This window comes from Podarcis liolepis, assembly GCF_965112155.1.
Source record: "Podarcis liolepis genome assembly, chromosome: 1".
Lineage (NCBI taxonomy): Eukaryota > Metazoa > Chordata > Lepidosauria > Squamata > Lacertidae > Podarcis > Podarcis liolepis.
This window is the reverse complement of record NC_139554.1, coordinates 91,759,926-91,783,011: the sequence shown is the minus strand read 5'-3', so window position 1 is coordinate 91,783,011 and position 23,086 is coordinate 91,759,926. Positions and strand designations below refer to the sequence as shown.

General features: G+C 41.9%; 1 protein-coding gene across 5 annotated transcripts in view; it reads right to left on the bottom strand.

Annotated features, from left to right (window-relative positions):
- Positions 1-23,086, bottom strand: part of PDIA5 (protein disulfide isomerase family A member 5) — a 163,206-nt gene that overhangs the window by 63,307 nt on the left and 76,813 nt on the right. For all 5 annotated transcript variants that reach the window (XM_083490363.1, XM_083490362.1, XM_083490361.1 and 2 more), the window contains exon 11: positions 19,463-19,599. In XM_083490363.1, the coding sequence (XP_083346489.1) occupies positions 19,463-19,599 (137 nt within the window). The remainder of the gene's footprint in view (positions 1-19,462; positions 19,600-23,086) is intronic.

Genomic DNA, 23,086 nt, shown 5'->3' with positions numbered 1-23,086 from the left:
TACTGCTTTATCCATCTCTATACAGCTATAGATTACTTGCTATAAAGCTCCTCTTGCTTTTTTAAAACAGAACTCTCCAAGCTGCCCTTAACCCAGATGCTGTATAATATGTTGCATAAGGCTTGCTTGGATTGTCCAAGTTTTTATAGCAAAACACCTTTGATGTGCATTATTGAAAGAGATGCCCTTTTGTGTTAAGTGAATATTGACATGACTGCAGTAAAAGCCAAAGACCAAGAAAGTGAAGTGACATATTCTGTCCCGGGAGGGGAAGAGAAAGGTCAAAAATCAAGTGCAAGGACACCTTCATGTCAGTTGCAACACACTAACATAACTAGTTCTTCCTCCCAGCTTGCCTGGAATATCCGAGAATATATAAAATAACAGCATAACTGGGAATCAGGATTCCCAGAGTATTATTAGAATTAAATCCTTGTTCAGAGCTGACTGCAAACAAAGACAACCTGTCTCTTGGACAGGTATATATACATAATGCCACATTTAGCCTTTGGCTAGCAATGTTTGCAGTGGTTATATTTATTTATTATTTGCATTTATAAACCTGCAGTGAACTGGCTCTCCCTGCAGGGCAACCTCAGTGTTTAACCACATCATTCTGCTGCAAGTGTATACCAGCCCTCAGATTTACAGGCCTGAAATGCTCTTTGACTTATCACTGGACCACATATGCAAGAGAATGATGTGATAGGATGGACTTTACCTATTCAGTCTGCAGGTGCATAATCTCTCTCTCTCTTTAAAAGAGCAAGTGTGGTGTAGTGGTTAAGAGCAGTAGTCTCGTAATCTGGTGAACCGGGTTCGTGTCTCCGCTCTTCCACATGCAGCTGCTGGGTGACCTTGGGCTAGTTCTTTGAAGTCTCTCAGCCCCACTCACCTCACAGAGTGTTTGTTGTGGGGGAAGAAGGGAAAGGAGAATGTTAGCCGTTTTGAGACTCCTTCGGGTAGTGATAAAGCGGGATATCAAATCCAAACTCCTCCTCCTCCTCTTCTTCTGCTTTATGTAGTTCTATCATCAGGGAATTTGTTACATGGGCGATTATTCAAAATTGGAATCACAACCTGGTTTTGAAGTGGTACAGTTCATTCCACCTCAATTTCTCCTGAATGGGCAGATAAAGCCTAAGGCTAGGTTCTGGGATACCCATGGTTGCATAGCAGTAATCAGCAGCACATTCCATTGCCAAGTTTTGTGGAGCAAGCACTCTCAGTGGCTGCTCCTTAAGTTTGAGGCTGACTTCCCCTTGTCATCTGTCAAAGCCTGGAAGGCTTCCAGAGGAATGTACTTAAAAAAAAAAAGCCCACCTAAGCATTTTGCCATGGATCAGTTAAGTACAAAGTAAAAATAAATAAACAAACAAACTGATTAGGTGAGCCACAAGAGGCCTAATGAAAGATCAATAAAATATAAATAAGATACAGACAATAATTCCTATAGGAAGGGACCAGCAATATGACAAAGGGACCACAGTTCAAGCTGTAGAGCCCATTATTCATATGCAGAAGGCACCAAGTATAATCCTGTTAAAAGGCTCAATTAGCAGGTGGTGGGTAAGACTTCTGCAGAGCCAGAGACACAATACAGTGGTACCTCGGGTTAAGTACTTAATTCGTTCCGGAGGTCCGTACTTAACCTGAAACTGTTCTTAACTTGAAGCACCACTTTAGCTAATGGGGCCTCCTGCTGCAGCCGCGCCACCGGAGCACAATTTCTGTTCTCATCCTGAAGCAAAGTTCTTAACCTGAAGCACTATTTATGGGTTAGCGGAGTCTGTAACCTGAAGCGTATGTAACCTGAAGCGTATGTAACCGGAGGTACCACTGTATACATTACTGAGCTAGACAGACCAACAGTCTGATCTGCTACAAGGCAGACCTGCATAAAGAGATGCCTATAGCTTTCATATGGACATTGGGCATGCTTTCAACAGGTTTACTTCCTCTTAAAAAGATATATAATTGTGTGTGTGTGTGTGTGTGTGTGGTTGTTGTTGTTGTTGTTGTTGTTGTTGTTGTAGCTTCTGCTGCTGCTGCTGGCATTCATCTGTCTCAAGACAGAATGGAGTGCTCCTCCGGGGTTGAAGTTAGCAACAGCGAAGTGTTTTCCATCTCCTAGATGGGTTACCTTCCCACATTGATGAGCCCATCTGCTCCTCACTTTCTCTACAGCATGTGCAGAAACTGTCTTTTTGGCTCTTGGACCCACTGTTGGTCTCCTGTGCTCAATCTACCAAAGCCTGCTTTCACATGAAGGGTGTCTATTTGTATCTATCTGGATAATATTGAGAAATATATTTTAATATTTACTTTTTTAAAATTTGTGGCTATTGAACTAAAGTACAAAGTATGCCAACAGTGATTAATGGTTGAAATTAGGACTGAAACCATTAAACTTTATGTACAAGAAAACTGTTTTTCTTCATCTGTCTATCAACTCTTACTATTCTATATGTAGCATTTTCTGATTGTAGAATAGCTAGTCACATTGCTAGTTGTCACATGTACTTGCCACATATACTTCTCTCACATTGAGCGATTATGGATTAAAAAGTGTGTTCACAGATTCCTCATCTAATTTTTGGCACTGCCTCATCCAGGCTATGGCCTGAAGCTAGAAGAATGACACAGACAGGAAATACAGATCACCATCAGTCTCAAAGCAGATGGGAGAAGACAGTATCTCTGACTTCTGTACCCTAGCAACACACTGACTTATGAATGTAGAATCGCAAAACACTGATTATTAAATTTGTTCTATTGACAAGCTACTTGGAAATCATTAGCATTCATTAGCTTGCTTCCACGTTCTTTGATGGCAGCATGCCACAAATATTTCTGTTAATGTAATGAGAAGACTGGTTTAAAATGTGCAATAAACATTTCTCCTGGTCTTACCAAACAGGGAGGAAGGATGTACAGAGTTAAAATGGGTATGGGAGTGGGGCACAAGGACTCCAATTATATTTCCCACACAAGTACTAGGCTGTGTCCATTGTTCAGTGTTCTTGTTAAGTATTCCCTACATTTGAGGATCATTCAGCAATGTTTTTGGAAGCAGCATGAATCCAGAGAGAAAGGAGTGCATACTTGTTTCAGGCAAATGCACTTCAGGTTCTTATTGCTCAAGGACTAGCTAGGGGAGAGTAATGGGCAGCTCTGCAGGCAATGCAGCCTTTGAACACTGTAAGCCTTTTGGAGCCTGATACTTAACAACTCATACATTTGTATGCATTTCTACAAAATTAAGAGGACTGAACAGTTACATGTTTAACAAACTGAAGCCAAAGAGTAAGCTCCAAATATGAGTTTGTACTTTTTTTAAAAAGATGCTAACCATGTGACTGCACAAAGAGATCTGTGCAGCTTGATAGTTGTGTGTTAATGGGAATGTACTGAAGATTTTTTTCAGCCTCTCTCCTTGGTAGAATGAGAGGTTTCCATGGGGATTAGGTCCCCAAAGGGAATTTAAACAGGTTTGAGCATTCCTGAGCTATACATTCCAAGCAAAATAAGTTAGCAACTCACACCTGGCAGCTGTACAAATTACCTGAGTGCTCCTTAAGACCAGGTTCTTTAAAATCCGGTGAGAGAGGGGCTGTAACCATGTTCTAACCTGCAGGAAAACTAAGCACATCAATAGCCTATCCTGTACACATCTTACCACCAGTATGTGCCTGCTTCAACACATAAACATCAGGAAGGATGTGCTGCCTAAGACAAGCAGCAGTGTTGGATGGTCAGGGCCAGTGGACTGGGAGGTCAGTTTCTTTACAGATCAGTTTCTTTACAGATTACTTGAAACTTAAGCAGCGGTCAAGCATTAGCTTTTTTTGCTAATGCATTACACTGTTGACTCGTGTTAAGCTTGTGGTCCACTAAGACCCCTAGGTTTTTTTCATATGTACAACTGGCAACCCAGCAATTCACACATTAGCTCACATTCACATACTACTTGACATAATCCAAATCATTGCATGCTATAGTGAAAACAGGGGCAAACACCAGCACAAAATCCATGATGCACACTGATGAATATGACCTGAAGAAAAATCCTTCTCGCAAAACAGGAAGCACAATCCTTATCAAGAGAGTTCTGACTAATTTATAGCTATAGCAATCTCGAATATAAACTTCTCAAGAATCTTCGTTTTAAGATGGACCATGAAAGACAGAGGGTATCTTATACGGTCACACAGAACATTAGAGAAGAAAAATGTGCAGAGTCTTAGGATCTCAGATAAACCATTAAAACTATACTCTATTTTCTATCCCCTATTCCCACCAATGTTTTTAAAGAGCACAACCAATTTCTGTCATATTAGGAATACAGATAGACAGAGAGAAAAAAGTGAACCTCCAGTTTACAAAGCATTGTTACTGTCCAGTTGGGTGTCTTGTTTCTTCACTTGAATGATCCCAACTGGGGATCTTGAATGATCTTCACTTGAATGATCCCAACTGGGGATCACCTATCCTCCAATTCCATTTGAGTGTATTTCTACAAATGTTCTATACTGTTGTCTAGGCTGTTGTTGTTTGCTGATCCATTCCTCATATTTGTGCCAGAAACCCTTCCTGCTTTCTCTGTCTCATGCTATGCTCATTACACTCTATGAATACAGCTCTGGCCAAGGTACAATTTTGCACTGCAACAATGAACGCTAGTAAAGCCTTAACGAAAACAAAAAGATACAATTCCTTCACGCTTACAAAACATCATAAACCATAACAACTATTTCTTTGATGCGTTTAACCTTCTATATTTCAGACTGCCTGGAAATAGCTAGCAATTTCACAATACACCCCACTGGGATTAAAATAAAGTGTACTGAAATGCCAGAAACATTAAACATTTGGATGCACAGGGAAAGCATCCAAAAGTCAGGAAAGAAACAGTCTTCCTACCAAAGTTGTTCTTCACATGCATATGCTTTAAATACAATGTACAGTAAGCACAAATATCACGTTGCACGTCACATATGACAGAATCTGACCAAAGATTTGCTGGCGAGATGCTGCTTAATGGAAGAGCCAGTTCACTATGATGCAAGACACTGTCTAAGGTTTTATGAATGGAAATAACCATAGCCGTATTTCAAATTAATTGGTATTACACACCAGGCAGGAGAGGAAATTCATTTTCAAAAGGTATAAACATATAGCTGCTTTAATGACACAAAATAGTTTTATTGATACATCAGTCATTAGAAGCACCTAGGTAAAGGCAATAAAATTGAGCTGCAAGTTTCCTCCAGACTTGCAATGTACAAATGTTAGTTCCCGCAAATAGAGGCCCCCATTTCCAGATTCCGGAGGTAAATGCACACTGATGATTAATTAGTAGAATTTTTCTTCAATTAGCCATTAACTGGCCTGTTGGGAAAGGTCTATGGGATAATGGAAAGCTTTTTCTTCTTAAGATCTTTGGATTTCCCTTTCTTCTGGGTGAAGACTGCTACCACAGAACATGGGCTAATGAGAACAGTGGAGCATGTGTATTTCTCAGTCAAATATTATATTTAAAAATAGACTTAACAAATGGTACTACTGCACAAGGTGTGCTTGGTTCAAAGCAAGATATGAGGGATATCAGCCAAAACAGGGATAAAGGAAGCCAGAATCACTATCAACAAACTAACTAACTAGGGCAAAACTTCTACTGTCTGAGAATCCCCAAGGTAATTTCATTTGACCCAACCTGATGGTAGATCTATATTACACAAACCGAGACAAATTCCATGTTATTCTTCTACACTAACAATGCAAAGATATGCCAATGTGATGAGTGAGTGATGGGCAGGCTAATCTGACTTAACTGCCTGTATATTTCACTATCCAGTTGTGATCTAAGCATATGGTTTCTGAGTACACATGCCATGAAATAAGCCAAAATACAACCATGTATTGATTCCATCTGAGGCCTGTGGGTGAAGTGGTTTAAAATGTTAAATATAACTATAAAAGGGTATTACAGTTTTATACAGAATAAAACAAGGCTCTGGGGATCATGCGGAACTGGAGCAGGAACTTATAGAAAAAGTGAAAGCAGAAGGCTCTTAAATTCCATACAGTATTGGCAATGGAATGACAGGGGAAGGAATAGTGGAATATACAATTTACTAAGCATTGCTTCTGGTCTGCAACTGCCTGTTCATGTCATGCACTGAAATATTTTATGACTTGGTTGTTTCTTTCCTAGTGAGAATTTAGAGACAAACAACGAAAACCTCAGCAGATGAAAAAGGGTGTTACTGGCATTACAGATGGAAAAAAGCAGCTATGCAAATGAAACATGTCAGGGAACATGACTGAAAGAAGATCAGGTAGCATTTCTGTCTTCAGCTGATCCAGATATAATATTAACCAATTCTAAGGAATTGGTTCCTTGACAAGTATTCCTTGACTGTTGAGTCAGCATGGTAGTTAATTTGGGGAAAACATAAGAAAATGTTAATGAAGGCAGAGGTCTAAATTAGCACATGCAATCTATCTCCCTAATGCCATATGGTGCAGGTCATGCTGTGGACTACTCTTCTGACAGCCTTTGTTCATTATTCCCTTTTGAGTAATGAGTTTGGCGGGGGAGCCTATGTGAGAAATAAACACAAACATCTCAATAGCCCCAACCTCTTATACCACACCTTCATGTGTGTATAGAGACAGGTAAGACCTTATGGATTCTGTTTTGCACACTGGGGCAAAAGATGCAGCAGTCCCTACCATATCTGAAAATAGTCACAGAAAGATGCAGAACCCAACACTAATTATTATATCACCACCACATTTCATATTAGAAATATAGTTCCTTTGCTTGAAAAATGTAGTCCAAAAATAGTTTAAAATTCCATGCATATTCAGAACATAATTATTCCTTTACAGAATCAGTCAGAATGTGAGATTCTGGTCAGAAACTTGCATTGCCGGCACAACAGGGGGCAGAAATGTAATGATAAGCAATGCCCTCTCCCCCAATCTCTTTTCAAGAGACTCCCTAACAGATCTAATAATTGAGGTGTGTGAATTACCACTGTACACACAGGTGTGGGTGGCTTTTGTGGCATTAATGAGCATTAACTGAACATACATCCACACTCCTTATCAACAAAGAAGACATATTTTAAAGGGAATGAGGACGCTTAGTTGCTTTTGACTGCAGTCTGGAATGAGTGATTAGCAAAACAAACAAAAATATATTTGCATGTGCTGCAAAATGATGACATGAAAGCACTTGATCCAGTTTAAATACATATCTGAGTGATGAAATTGATGATTTCAGAAACTGATGCATTATGGAAAGGACACAAGAAAGGAAGCTTCTGGGCTGAGTATTTAAGAAAATACTAGGCACATTCTGTACCAACAGTGCCTTGTTCACACAGCTTCTTCAGTTCAACTATGCATGCAGGCCAAATAGTCTAGATCATGGCTACTGCACTTTGGTTTTTGCTAAAGAACTTATAAAGCTGCTTTAGATCAAGTCAGACCATTGGTCTTCTAACCCAGTGCTATCTACTCTGACCTTTAGCAGCTTCCCATGAATTTCCTAGTTGAACTATAGATCCTTTTAGGGGGAAATGCCAGAGACTGAACCTTAGACAGTAGCATACTCACTAAACAACAACACATCCCTCATTTATATCCAAGTATCATAATTTGCTGAACCTAAAATATTTTGTACTCAACAGGTCCACATCCTCAAGCCATACCACCTGTAATTCATCTAACAAAACAGGACTAGACCTCTTGAGACCTTCTCTAATAGGAGATCATCCTCTGAGGCCCTTCTTCATGTGCCTCCTCCATAAGAGGTCCAGAGGGTGGCAGACATGAGAACCGGCCTTTTCTGCAGTGACTCCTTGCTTGTGGAATGCTCTCCTCAGAGATGTTTGGCTGGTACCTTCACTATAAACAGGTCTTTGGCTGATGGACACCAATGCCCTTTTAAATGTGGAAGGGAGGAATTATTGCTTTGCTTTTGTTCTTACTTTTATTATGTATTTTTTAATATATTGTAATTTTATGTTGTGAACCACCCTGCGATCTATGGGTATAGGGTGGCATGCAAATAGAAGAAGAAGAGGAGGAGGAGGAGGAGTTAAGGTCCTGGTGGATACAAGCATTTTCATCTTCAAACAGCTTTAGGAACAAACAGACCACCATCAGTTCCATCCTGCTCTTAGGTCCAGGCTGTACTACTTAGAAACGCTCCTCCACATGTGAATCAAATAGACGAGGGAGAGCTTACTGAAAAATGACCTGGTGTTCAGCTGCAGCATCAACAGGCCAGAAGGCTGGCTGATAGCACAACTCTAATTCTTCTGGATAGAGAAGGGGCTAGCATGCAAAACATCCACAAACTGCCTGTGTTGCATCCCCTTCATCTGGCTTGCCCCTCCTCTCTTACCTCAAGCTCTCCCCAAGGGATATTATCCCAGGCAAATGCCAGCAGTTTGTCTCTATATGTCACCTCAGAGAAAATGTAAAGTTCCCAGGTGAAGCACATCTCAGCTGGGAAAGATATGGCCCCCAGTCCCTGGCATTTGAACCCAGGTAGGGCTGTCAATCAGCTAGCAGAGGTGAAGCAGGCTTCTCTGCTGGTCTATGGTGGGAAAGGGCCAGCATCTTCATGACCAGGGAGTGCAAGCAGCTGTTGAGCAGAGCTGTCTGGATCAGCACTTAAAAATGGAAGTTGCTTCAATAATTTAAAATGGGGAATGTGGTGCACTGTCCAAAGTAATAATGCAATATGCCCAAGGTATCATGCACAATATTCAGTGTCATATAATCAATAATATCACGAAGGAAGCATGGAAGCATGGAGACATTTACACTCCACAGAATTAAATCTTCAGGTGCCTACAACTCTAGTAAAAAACAGTGACACTCATGTTCTCATTCTTCATCCAGCATAGCTGCTCAGTCCTTAAAGCACTCTATCCAGACCTAATACTTCCACTGCTTTAGGTTATATGACTCTTAGAAGTTATGGATTAAGGGAGATAATAAACCATTTTTATCACCCTCATAGATTTGATTAGGTAACCCATCAAGTTTTACTGCATAACTCAGTTGTTCAGATTTTTATTATGTTCATACCTTATTTACATGATCTTTTGCTATAAATGTGCATTGATTTTTTTCCCCAGATGACAATCCTCACCTAAGTCTTTCAAGAGTTGAAGTAGGCAAGGGCACTGCCTTATAGTCCAAGTTATTACTTATACACTATGGGAAGGATGTTGCTGCTGGTGAACTGTGAACAACACTTGTACACAAAGTGTGAAACACTGGGTTGGAGTCAGAGTTACAATACAATCCTAACCATGTCTGCTCAGGAGTAAGTCCTACTGAATTCAGTGGGGCTTACTCCCAGGTAAATGAGGCTAGGATTGCAGGCTCCCACTCATACAAGTGGCCCTACACCAAATATGATTAAGTCTGGAACCAATCCATTTTGTTGGAACTAGTTTCTCAAACTGTACCTCTGGGACTGATCCATAAAAAGTATACTAGACTTTAGTTGAGGTTTTTCTTGTGAAATGAATTGCAAAACAGTTCTAACCTTTCCACCTATATGAAAGTACTTTAAAAATCACTTCAGATTATCTCAGAACCCATAAATCCTCAGACTTGGAGCTTCCTTGAGCAACTTCAAGGTTGTTAGACGTACACAAAGTTGTTTGCTCTCAGCCTATATTTAAGCCTTTACTGTACGTGACTGGTGAAAAGGGACCTAAGTTACTGGGATCAAAGCACTATGGGCCAGACCCAGTAATATCGTTTTTTTTGTAATTACAGGTAATTACAGATGGTGGAAGAATGGGCTGTAGATGGACAATCCACATCACAATGAGATTGTATTAAGATTTCTAGAGTTTACTCTTGCCTGAGGGTTACAATTCTGCTGAAAATATGCAAAATGTGCTCAATTACAGTATGCTGAATTATTTGCAAAATGCAAAGCTTATTACATACAAAGCTTTTAACAAGATGGACAACAGGGAACACATTTGCCAAAAATGATATTACTACCGGGGCCCCCTTGCCCATGCTAACTAGCTATCTTATATAGCTGCGGTTTTTAGTTTGTGACTGTTACTGTGGTAGAAAAATGCCTTTGTGCCTTTGCTCTGTGATTCAATCTTTAATTAAGCTTTGGCATTTGCTCGCTTTGAGTATTTCACTTAGCAACCTTGGTGCTCTCTTTCAAACAAGAGTACTTGCAAATGGAATGCCTTGTGTTAACCAACCCACTGTGTAACCATCATTCCTATGCATTAAAACAACAACAACAAAGAGAAACTTGTATTATTTTAATCTAGAAGAACCTGACGCTGTTGAATTTTGCATGAGAGCCTAAGTGCATTAAAATAGCCTTTTCAGGTTATGAACTAAGTAAGAATGCTTCCTCTCCATAACTATGTGGACTTTATCATTATCTGATTAGTCCAGACAATGGGCAATATCCAATTAACTACCGTATTTTTCATTCTATAAGACGCACCCGACCATAAGATGCAGCTACTTTTAGAGGAGGAGAACAAGAAAAAATAAATCTCTCCCTCTCTGCTCAGCACCTCTCCAGCAAAGCGGGAGGAGAAACGGAAGGGGCTCTGTGCAGCTCTCCCTCTCTGTGCAGCGCCCCATCAGCGAAGCGGCAGGAGAAACAGAGCCCCTTCCATTTCTTTTTCCGCTTTGCTGAAGGGGCGCTGTGCATAAAGGGAAAGCTGCGCAGCGCCTCTCCAGCGAAGCAAAGCCAGGAGAGCAAGAGGCTTCGCGTTGCTTTTGCTGAAGCCAGGAGAGCAAGAGGGAGCGAAAGCAATGCGAAGCTTCCTGAGCACAGCGGGAGCGCTCCTGCTGCGCTCAGAAGGCTTCGGGCGGCTATCCCTGAAGCCAGGAGAGCAAGAGGGATCGGTGCGAAAGCTGTGCAAACTGCAATCGCTCCATAAGACGCACACACATTTCCCCTTACTTTTTAGGAGGGGAAAAGTGTGTCTTATAGAGCGAAAAATACGGTAGTTCTGTCAGGATTTCCACTTGCGCAACTCTGCCCAATTTCTGCTTCCTTTAGATCTCCCTTCCCATCCTGGTGACAGAAGAGAGGCCTGACCAGAGAAAAAAAGAGGTATATCACATAAAAAGGGCCACACATCCTGAGGTAAAGCTGGAATATAATCCTGTCTAAAATTCTGCAGAGCCACTGCCATTCCATCTAGAAAATACAGGGTTAGATGGAATAATGGTAGGAATTAGTTTAAGGCAGCTTCCTACATCCTAAAACAATGGAGAAATCCAGGACACAGCAGCATGTCAACAAGAGATAGCCCAGGAAAAGGAAGCAGAAAAGGCAGGACCAGCTCATGCCACCAACATTATATAAATTCTGGGCTATTTTTTGTTGGGTCCATTGTTGTTGTTGTCTTCAGATCTGATTGACATTCAGCTTCTTAACTTTGCTATTGCAGGGAATGGCAAATAAAATACTGACACATCTTTGAAAATGTCTGCAATAACTACAGAACATAAAAGGCTTTTAATCAAGCCTGAAATATATTATCAGTATCAGATTATTAGTATGGCATTTATATTTGCAACAGGTATACATGGTATGTCTGGTACTGTGAGTAAACATAAGATACAGAAGCTCAGCACCTAGATAAATCTACATTCAATGCCAACCAGTAAGCCCACAGCTCAAAATCTTTTCAACTTGCTGATGGGAGCCCTGCCAACTTCATTAATGCTCCTGCTGGTGGAAATACATGGGGATTTGAGCTCCACATAGTTTATGCAGGATGAACAGCACACTGACAAACCTCTTGTGGACCAGCCACTAGATGGGGAGAAAGGCACACTTGATTTCCACAACTTAAAATGCATCCCTTTATTATTTCACCAAATGAATTGTTTGCACTTAAGAACAGATTATGTACTCACAGGCTCTGTTGCTAACTACCTTCCTACCCACAATTTCATCACTGGATGTATAAAGGGGCTTAAAGGTCACCTCTTCTCCCTGTGACACCTATCCTCTTACATATGTTTGGCGGGCGTGGAGGGTGGGGAGCGTGTGGAGAAATGTAATAATGAAGCCCTGATTTGTGGCAGAGAGTAGGGTTGAAAGCAACCCTGTGGCCTTTGCATGGCTGGTTTGTCCAATATGCTGGGCACCATGGAAATTACTGGGCCTGATCTACCCAAATGGCTCTGCAGCTCTTTGAGTCATCACCCTGTGTAAGACCCTGGATGCCTCCATACCAACAATGCCCTTCCCAGTGTGTTATGACTTGTTTTCTCTTTTGAATGATACTGCATTGTGTGTGTGCAAGCAGAGCCGCCTTTCCCATTGGTCTTAGTGGTTCGTTGCGCCAGGGTGCCGTCCTCTCAGGAGCGCCCTAGCAAGTGGGGGAGCTGCGCAGCTTTGCTGGCAGCCTCCCTTTTCCCTGCATGCCCACCAGCTGCGCCCCGCCAACTATATGGCTGGTGGGTGTGCAGCTTCCTTCCCAAGCCTGTGCAAGAGGAGAGTGATCCCCGCAGAGGCTTAGGAAGGAAGTTGCGCACAGCTTCCCTCCCAAGACTCTGCATCTGCTAAAGATGGCCCTGCTCCTGGTCGTTGTCCTCCTCCTGCTGCCTGGCGAAAGACAGCGTACTGCCTTCCTGAGCTGCCTTCTCAGGCGCCCCGATGCTGGAGAGCATGTCTGCCAGCACGTTTTCCTGCTTGATCACTGCCACCACGCCGGGGATTGGGGCGGTGGGGGAGTCAGAGGACATTTCCCCCTCCCCCTCCCTTGGAGTTGCTGGGGGGGGCGCCAGAGGGATCTTTGCACCACAGCACCAGATATGCTTAAGACGGCCCTGTGTGCAAGTGAAGACAAGCACATGTTACTCTTGCATTGTGTTTGTTATCAGATATTCTGAGTTGTATGGAAGTGAGAGCTGGACCATAAAGAAGGCTGATCGCCGAAGAATTGATGCTTTTGAATTATGGTGCTGGAGGAGACTCTTGAGAGTCCCATGGACTGCAAGAAGATCAAACCTATCCATTCTTAAGGAAATCAGCCCTGAGTGCTCACTGGAAGGACAGATCCTGAAGCTGAGGCTCCAATACTTTGGCCACCTCATGAGAAGAGAAGACTCCATGGAAAAGACCCTGATGTTGGGAAAGATGGAGGGCACAAGGAGAAGGGGACAACAGAGGACGAGATGGTTGGACAGTGTTCTCAAAGCTACCAGCATGAGTTTGACCAAACTGCGGGAGGCAGTGGAAGACAGAAGTGCCTGGTGTGCTCTGGTCCATGGGGTCACGAAGAGTTGGACACGACTAAATGACTAAACAACAACAACAACAAATTCTGAGTTGTGGTGTGTGTGTTAAACTACCTCCTATGGGATCCACATCCGATGAACAAGGCTCTAGCCTGATGAGTCAAAGCCCATCAGACTCTTGCCATATCTACCAAAATTCAACTGGTTCCATCTCTGACCTGCCAAACACTCACCAGGTCCTATTCCTAGCAATCAAAACCCACCAGTTATTCACCCTAGCTTAATCTACTGGCCATGAAAAAATTAAAAATACATTAGTGATTTTTAAAACGTAAAGAACTGTTTTGGGTGGAAATAGTACACATACAACCAGCCCATACAGAATTTGATGTTTATTTGCCCACCTCTCAGGTAAGAATGCTATAAGGTTTTTCAGTCTGTCCCTACAATACAGGTAAGTAAATGGCAGCAGCGCATGAAAGAAGAAGCAAGGCTTGAATTGGGCTTAGAGTGAGCCAGAACCAATTATCAATGCTGAAACACATCAGTGGAATATGTGGCAAAGAGCTTCTGAGTATGTGCAGAGAGTATCTCCAGCTGGAGCTGGAGTCCAATAACGCCTGATGGACCAAAGGTCCCCCCTCCCATTGTGAATGATCATAATCCACCCTCACACTCTAGGATCGGAGGATAAGGGTTATCAGGTCTATGCTCTGGCATTCTTCACATGTTAACCAGTGGGGGTTAAGCAGGTACATATGAACCAAGACATTTCTGTGCCTAAGGTGGGGGAGAGAATCAATCAATGATTTATTTATTTTTACCCCTGTGGGGGTAAAAAGCAGTCACAGAATGAATTGATTTCTCAAATGGAAAGAGAAGGGTGGCAGTGGTAGAGAGAAGAGCCCAAGCAGTTCAATTTGAATCCCCTTAGCACCCTTAAGTGCTGCTTCCCATTTTAACACTGCAATTGCGGCAAATTGCATTGTCCATAGCTATGCTGAGGAGAGACAATTTCATATGGGAATTTATGTTATCTAAACAACCAATATTCAAAGAAGCTTGTGAATGCTAAAATGTCCCACCACATGCTATGCTTGAGAGCTGTGAAGTGCAGTTTATGTAACCAGATCTAAGCAAGAAATGCTTTTGTGTAAATGTAGATGCACCTTGGGAACGCCTGCTGACAAGCAGTTAATAGATCTGGATATGCACCCGTGATTTACCTCAGGGCAAGATATTCCATCTTTTCTCTACAGGATAACATCTCACACATGTTTTAAGCCTTCCCCACTGAAGTGAAACATTTCCAAGGCATTTTAAAAAGATCACTACTATTTATAGACTCTCAGATAGTAGATTTGAAACACGCTTGTTTTTCCTTGGTAAAAATGAGGAAGTGCTCCTGACATGGATTTAGAGAGAGTGGAGATCCATGTAAGAAAGAAAAAAAGATTTAGTAAAGCCTTGCATTTTAGGGTCAGACCCTAGTGTTGTTGGTTGTTTTTGTCTGGAACCATCTGAAGACATGCTTCTGCTTACTGAATTTCTGTGCAGAGATATTGTAATGGACTCGGGGTCACCAGGAAAAGTTTGCTTAATTGTTTGTTTACTTAATAACATTTATATTGACTGTAATAAAACAAAACCCCTCAAAGCCGTTCATCAATCAAAGCAACTTTCTCCTGGATCAAAATGGGTGATCTTAAGACCTAGAAGTGGATCAGGTAATACTAGCATTGCACCAATTATTACTTATATCTGAACAATAATCCTGTTGCGATTCCTCCTTGGCCTTGGAAACAGAATGTGCCTGTTGTTAGTCACGGTGCAAAACCACGACAAGCTTCACTGACCTAGTAAGTGGTGACTTTAGGACAGTACAGCATCTGAACTTGTGCTATGCTGCCCCTTGGCCAGGGTGACCAAAACTAAACTAATGGTCAATGCACCACTGAAGTTCACATGCTATGCCTTGCTATCTCAGTTGCCTGATCTGCTTATTCTACCTCAGGCAACTTTATTTACAGCCATATTAACTTGGTCAGATAGATTATGGTTACTAGGCTCGGAAGTGTAAATCTCTTAGCCCTGTTAGCTTGTCACAAACACTTCCTCCCCCCACAACCATCACGTTGGGAATGAAATACAGCCGAGTGCTCTTTTGCTGAAGAGATCGCCAGAGGACTGGGGAAACTGGGTCAGACACAGCACACCCTTTGATGTGCTGCCTCTCAATCAAATCCCCACCCCCACAAATACACAATCGTCTTAGAAACAAGAGCTGAACCTTCCTTTCACTACTGTAGTGTTTCTGGTGGGTACAGAGTGAGCTCAAAGGAACATATGTGAGCACAATTCTGCAACACACACAAACACCTCCCTATAATATGCTCTGGGGGGGAAAGCACAAAAGGTACCTTAAAAAAATATTCCCTCTGCTTCCCAAGAGGAAGAATGGAGGGAATTGTGTACCTTTAGCTTGGTAAAGAGGAGACTGAGAGGAGATAAGATAGCCATCTCCAAATATCGAAAGGGCTGTCACATGGAAGATGGAGCAAGCTTCTTTTCTTCTGCTCCACAGGGCACAACCCAAACCAGTGGATTCAAGTTACATGAAAGGAGATTCCGATTAAACATCAGGAGGAACCTTCTGACAGTAAGAGCTGCTTGACAGTGAAACAGACTCTCATGAGAGATGACAGACTCTTCTTCCTTGGAAGTTTTAAAGCTGAGGTTATATGGTCATCTGTCATGTATGCTTTAGTTGAGATCCCTGCATTGCAAGGGGTTGGACTAGATGACCCTTGGGGCTCTTCCAACTCTACAATTCTACAGTTCTATAAAGTCACAATGGGCACATTAGGACACCATGGTATATATAGCCCCTGGTTTACTGTGTATGAGCTGATCATGTCAGCTTCATTCCTTCCTATTTCTGCTGGGGAAAACAAACCACAGTCTCTGGCCTAGCATTATGGTCAAACCAGGGATCATGGTATGTTGCTCTCCAAACAAGCTAGAATTCATAAGCCAAGAACAAACCTTGGCTACAGAAAGTAACGGTAACCCAAGGATACAAACCATAAGTTACGGTTTACTGTGATGTGTAAATGCTACCAGTAGAATTCCATAGAATTTAAATGGTAATAAAATACAATATAAGAAATAAAAGCAACAATAAAAATACAATTAAAAATCACTCAGCATCTTGCACAGCTCATTACAATTGCCAAAAGAGATAGAAAATCATTCAGGGATCCACCAAGTCCCTCAACAATCTTGCAAAGGTCCATTGGTGGAAAAATGGTTTGGGAATCACTGTTTGAGGGTATGACATGAAAATCAAGTTTTATGGAAAAATAATGGCAGCATCTAATCAAACCACCAAGGCATCATCAACTTAAAGTATGTGCTGAATCTTACCACTGGAGAAATCTTCCATGTGCCATGAAGTATATTTCATTTCAGAAAATGGCTCTGCTTTACCATTAAGTCAAGGTGAGTTACCCCCAAATCTGTTCCCTGAGCTGGGCAAACATTCAAGGACAGCAAATAGCACACTACACAGTGCATTATGGTATCTTTTACCACCAGGGGAGTCATTCTAATTTTCTTCCTCTGCTACCAAAATGTGTTGGACCTATGCTAAGAACAGTTTGCTCTGATGTGTGTAGACGAATTGCATTGCACTAATGGACTCTTAATATTCTGCCCATCTGACTACAACTTTGTAATCAGGTTACCACCAGAATTCTGTCTCCTCTCCAAAAGAACACTCTATGAACGTAAGATCTGTAGTGTGTAAACACAATGCAACTGTATACTAGTTTTATCGGCTGCGAAAGCCAGGTTACTAACTCCAAGTCAGTGTTGCAAATCTCATATCAAAATTCCCATTAAAAAAAACAAATTAGATGCACACTTCAGTGTACATGAAGCACTCTTGGCTTTGGTTTGATTTTTGCTGTTCTCGAGCTAGTAAGTTTGCAATCTTTCAGGTGTCCCAAGGATGAAAGAAATATGAATAAGCTCCTTGTCTTTGCTGCATTGCTTTCATGGAAGAATCTTATCTACTTATATTTGTAAGGTGACTCCATTAGTAAATATAAAAAGTGTCTGGAGAAGACCTTTTAATCATGGAGATAACTGTTTATGATAGCTGTCTTCTGTTAATTAACTTGCATATTCACCTTCACTTAATGTTGCCTGCAGGGGATTCCTAGTAGAAAAGTGCTTCTGCATCCTGGCAGCAGTGAAATCTGCCTGTTTAGTAATCACTAGCTATTATCCTTGCCATCAGCAAAAAAATGTTCTAAATGTGTGTTTTTTTAAAAGGAAGACATTGGATTGAATCCAAACCTGCTGTTCTGCAAATGGCAGGGCTCCTTCCGTTCATGGCTCAGAACAAGCAGCAGGAGGAGATATCTGCCAGTTTCCCCTGCAGACCACAACACCTCCCATGCTGTTCCAGAGAGCCCTCCAACCCTCTGGAGCAAATATTTTTTTGGTTCCAGGGGCTGAAAAGGGGAAGGGGGAATCTCTCTTTGGTCCACAGGAGTAATCCATTCAGTGGAATTTTGTTCTCTGCAACTCAGAAGCTACAACGGTTAGTGTCCAAAGTTCCATAAAAGCTTTTTAGTGTGCTGTACTGCATAAAAGAACTGGATTTGCCACAGGCAGTCTGAGCTGAAATCCTGATTCATAAACAAGCATTCTGGCTGAGTTTGCTTGCAAAGTCATGATGAGCCTAGGCCCCCTCTCATTTGCAAAATGGGATCACTATGAAATATGATAACCTCCACAGGGTCATCCTCCATCCTTATGTCATAAGGATGGCATAATTGGACATAAAATGTGTCCAATAATTCATTGAATCTATATTTAGTTTAAAAGGGGGTATTAACATAGCACAGCAAAGCTAATCATTTAGACAATCATTTAGAGAAACCTGAATGAACTGAAAACCATTTTATCTATTCAGTAGGATCAAGTGGTAATCCTTTATTTGGTCTGTAGCACTTCAGGGGATGGTGTATTTGAATGTTCTCCTGTATATAAAAATATACCCTAAACATATGGATGCAAATCTAGCATAACAGAGAGAAACCGAATTAATTTGCTTGACACCTTCAAGCTGTTTGACAAAATAAACTGGGTTCTGAATTGAGTGGTTTGTTTTCCTGCTGCAGTGCTAAAACATTTAACGTCTACATCTTTCCTTTTTTCATTCGTAGACACATGGGAAACATTAGTACAGAATGCTTGCAGTTTGTCCCATCATAGGGCCAAACCATAGAATCTATCGCACGGATACTGCCATGAACATTCATAGCAGGATTGGGAAGCTATAGCTTCTAAGGTCCCCAGCAACCCTGGATTCAGTCACCAGGAAAGCCTGCTGGATCAGGCAAATGGCCATCTGGTTCGGCATCCTATTCTCACAGGGGCCAACCTGTGAGAACCTGCCTATGGGAAAACTGCACACAGGACCCAAGCACAAGAACACGCTCCCCCTCCTGGGGTTTCCAGCAACTGGTATTCAGAAGCATACTGCATCCGACCATGGAGGCAGATCATAGCCACCATGGCTCGCAGTCACTGGTAGACTTGTTTTCCATGAATTTCTCTAATCCTCTTTGAAAGCCATCTGAGTTAGTGGCCACCACTGCCTCCTGTGGCAGCGAGGTCCGTGGTTTAACTATGTGTTGCATAAATAGCTACTTTCTTTTGTCTGCCCTGAATATTCCAGCATTCAGCTTCATTGGATGTCCATGAGTTCTGATGTTATCAGAGGCAGAGACAAAAAACCCTCTCTCTATCCACTTTCTCTATGCCAGGCATAATTTTACAAACTTTTATCATGCCACCTCTTACTTACCTTTTCTCAAAAGTAAAAAAAAAAAATCCCAAATGCTGCAACCTTGCTTCATAGAGGAGTTACTCCGACCCCTTGATCATTTTGGTTGCCGTTTTCAGAGCCTTTTCTAACTCTATCACTGTCCATTTATTCCTGCTCTACGCTCCCTGCAGCTTAACCAATTCCTGATCCACAAGAGGTCCCCTCCTCTTATTCCATGACATCTAAGCTTACTCAAGAGTCTAGGTACACTATGTGAACCAGATCATCTCTCAATATATTGGTGAACAATAAACAAACAAAAAAATGCAGACTCACATGGTGCGTAGAACATCACTAAAACAGAAGGATGCTCCTTGGTGAACTTGTCAAAGTCATCATCCGTTAGGTGATAAACAGCATTATCTTCTTCTGACCAGGGAGTCTCTGGGGCCTGTGGCTTAGGTGGCTGAGGACTAGAAACAAACAGGTGAAATTTAGAAGATGCTACAAGGAGAAAAATAGCAGCTGCCTTCGCGAACTGGATCTTAAGAAATTAAAATGATTCTGTATGTGCTAACTTGATGAAGAGGTTACCTATTCTAAGAGGGTAGCCACTCCCTATGCCCACCCACCCCGATGGCAGAACAGTTTGCGGGGGTGGGTGAGAGGAAAGGGGAGATTGTTATGTCTGGTGACCCAAAATGCTTGCACTGATGGAACAATAACCACAGTGGAATGCTGGATTCCTCCCATCATTTCCCCACCCTTGCTGCTATAATCTTAAATTTATGATGAGTTGTAACAAAAGGAACAAATACTGAAGGTTTTGCATAACCCAATTAAGGTTAAAGATAATGAAATGAAATTAAGGTACAGGACAACACTGTTTGCTTTGTCAATATAAAATAATAATAATGGGTGTTTGAATATTAAATACCATTGAAGAGTTTTATCCTACCAGTGTAGTGCCACCAAAATGAAAGTCATCAAATGGAGTACCCTCCAGCTTACACTCAAACTACGGTACTTATTTTGCCCCCAAGTTCTAGAACTCTGATGAGTCACAAAGATGCCTCTTCCTTTAAACACTTGAAAAAAATGTGTTTGTTTACTCAGTATTGTTTACCTTCTGTCTCTTACAGTAAAATACTAAGCACATGGAGTACCTACTACTCAATGTGGCTAGTGGACTTCACATTATTATCAGAGCTGCTGCTGATTTCTAGGTTGGATTTCCAAAACTTTCCTGGCAATTCAATTTCATGTTTTCAGTCAGAACCGCAGCATCCTTGGCAATTTTAGGATTCCAATTGTGCACAAGTGGTTCGGGCCGTTTACAATAAAATTTTTCAAAGAGAATTAGTTCCTTCAAATCACTAGAAGTACTTTAAGAAGGCAGGGACTGCCCCCTCTGGCAAGGAGTCATTAATTCTTCTGATTAAGCTATATAAAGATCTTGTTATACAAAACAAATAAAATGAGGTAAAGCAGCCTTGGAGCTGCCTTTTCTCCTTTCTCTTTATATCTGTCCCCAAGGAAGGGTGCTTTTTGGAGACAGAAAAAATGCAGCTGGACTTGAAAAGTATGCAGGACGACAACAGAAACCTGTGGTGTTTGGCCACTTCCCACCCCCTGCCAATCCCAATTGTATTTTGAATTCAGGAATTTCATATCTTCAGCTTTCTTGCAAAAGGGAAATCAGTTATCAGTCTGCCTTTTGCACCCTCAGAGAACAATCATCACAAATTCTTGGTTTTTCACGCCACTCACATGCAGTAATAAGGCAGGTGCCCCAATGAAATAAACAGAGATTCTGTGTTCACAAGTCCTTTGAGAATCAGGGCTGATAAAAGTGTTATTAAAAAAAAGAACCACCCCCCCCACTATCAGCCTCTAACAGGAGGCTGAATTAATTGGAAATGTTATTTGTTCCTGTTGTTCTTTTTAATTAGGTTTATTATTTCCCATATAGTGCCTACATATGTTGCCCCATTATTCAATTACACTTTCCAGGCCTTCTTGAGTCACTGCCACAGAGCACTGGACTACCCCATATTACAGACTCCTTTGAGTAATTCATTACTATGCCTATGTGCGGGTCTTACACTGTATACAAATTATAACTGCAACCTCAATTATGGACAGCTTCCAACTAAAGCACGGCTTCTGAATAAGAATTCCTCTCCCCACCCCCTGCCCCCCCGCAGCATATTGATTTCTTTTAGGGGAGGGAAGAAAAGCGGCTGCATCACTTTGCCTTCTGGGAAATTATTAAGTGTGCATTGGAAATTAATTGAGGACAAACAGCTGTCTTTAGCTCTGGACGACTGAAATATCAGCCAAAGCCCAGAGTGGCTTGTTAGCAGAGATTATCACTGGGAAGAGTCCACAGCTGTTCTGCTTTGCCTTCAGTAGCTGTCGCAGCACTGATATAAAAGCACTGCATATTGCAGGGATTATCAGACTATAATGTAGGCAGATTGGAGGGAAGAAAAGGGGAGGGGGGCTCCAGACACTGTTTCACATGTGGTAGCCAAGAGATAAGGGCCTCCACGCAGAGCCAAAAGGCAAAGAGAAAAGGTACAGGTGATGAAGGCACACATCATTGCTAAGGGGCGGTGGGAGAAATGCTATCTCTCTTCCGCTCGCAGGTGCTGCTTTCTTAACAGACCAAGAGCGACATTAATTCTAAGGGCAAAATTTCCTTCCTTGATCCACACAGTAGGTACTCAATGTGCTGAGTATTCCACTGTAAGAGACAGCAGCCTGAATGCCATACAATGTCACTGAACCATGACGCCTCCAGCTCTGTTAAACACCTGCCTCATCCCATCTACAAAGCTCTTTAGCCAAACAATTGGTTATTGGACACATACCCCCTGCCCTGCGCTCCCAGTATCCTAGGACGTGCAGTCTCCACAGGTACAATAATCACGGTTTCCAGTGACAATTTAGCAACCTATTTACATGGATTCAACGGCTACATAAGTTTGTTCCTTCGTGGCTATACCTAGAAGTGCACAAGGCAAGACTGTAAACACCTAGGGATGCCCATGTACATTTTTGCAAAATGAGAGGTGGAAAAGCAAAAGATGAGAGCATGATTAAATTAGGAAAGATTCCATAACTGTCCACCCAATGATTTGTGAGGGATCAAGAGATTGTGATGCTGCCGAAACATTACAACGTAGCAGTTAAGAACATGAGCTATGAACTAGATGTGTCCATACAAACAGGAACTCTTGGAGTTGCCTAAGTCAACTTCACTGTCTTCTCAATCTCACCTCTACTCTCCAGTCTCTAGTTTGGGAATAGCAACAACAGCCTCTACTGCAGGACATTATTAGGATAAGCAAAAGGATGCATATGAAGAGCTCTGAGTACTTTATATAAATTCTTTTTCAAAGTAGTAGCATTACCATCGTCCAACACCCCCATCCCTACCCCACCACAGCAGATCTGCCTACATAGTCCAGATCACAATAAACTATTCTCCATGAGCCTGCAGAGCAAACAGTCCCAAAGAAAGACAGACAGGAAACCAAATATGTAGACGTGTCAAGGCACAGGGGCAGCCAGCGCAGGCAGTACACAAAAGCCCATCAATGGACTTCAGTGGCTCATACCTTGTGGAGCAAAGCACACAATGAAATAATAATAATAATAATAATAATAATAATAATAATAATAATAATTTATTTATACCCCGCCCATCTGGCTGGGCTTCCCCAGCCACTCTGGGCGGCTTCCAAGAAATATCAAATACTGTAATAACCTCAAACATTAAAAGCCTCCCTAAACAGGGCTGCCTTCAGATATCTTCTAAAAGTCTGGTAGTTGTTATTCTCTTTGACATCTGGTGGGAGGGCATTCCACAGGGAGGGCGCCACTACCGAGAAGGCCCTCTGCCTGGTTCCCTGTAACTTGGCTTCTCGCAGTGAGGGAACCGCAAGAAGGCCC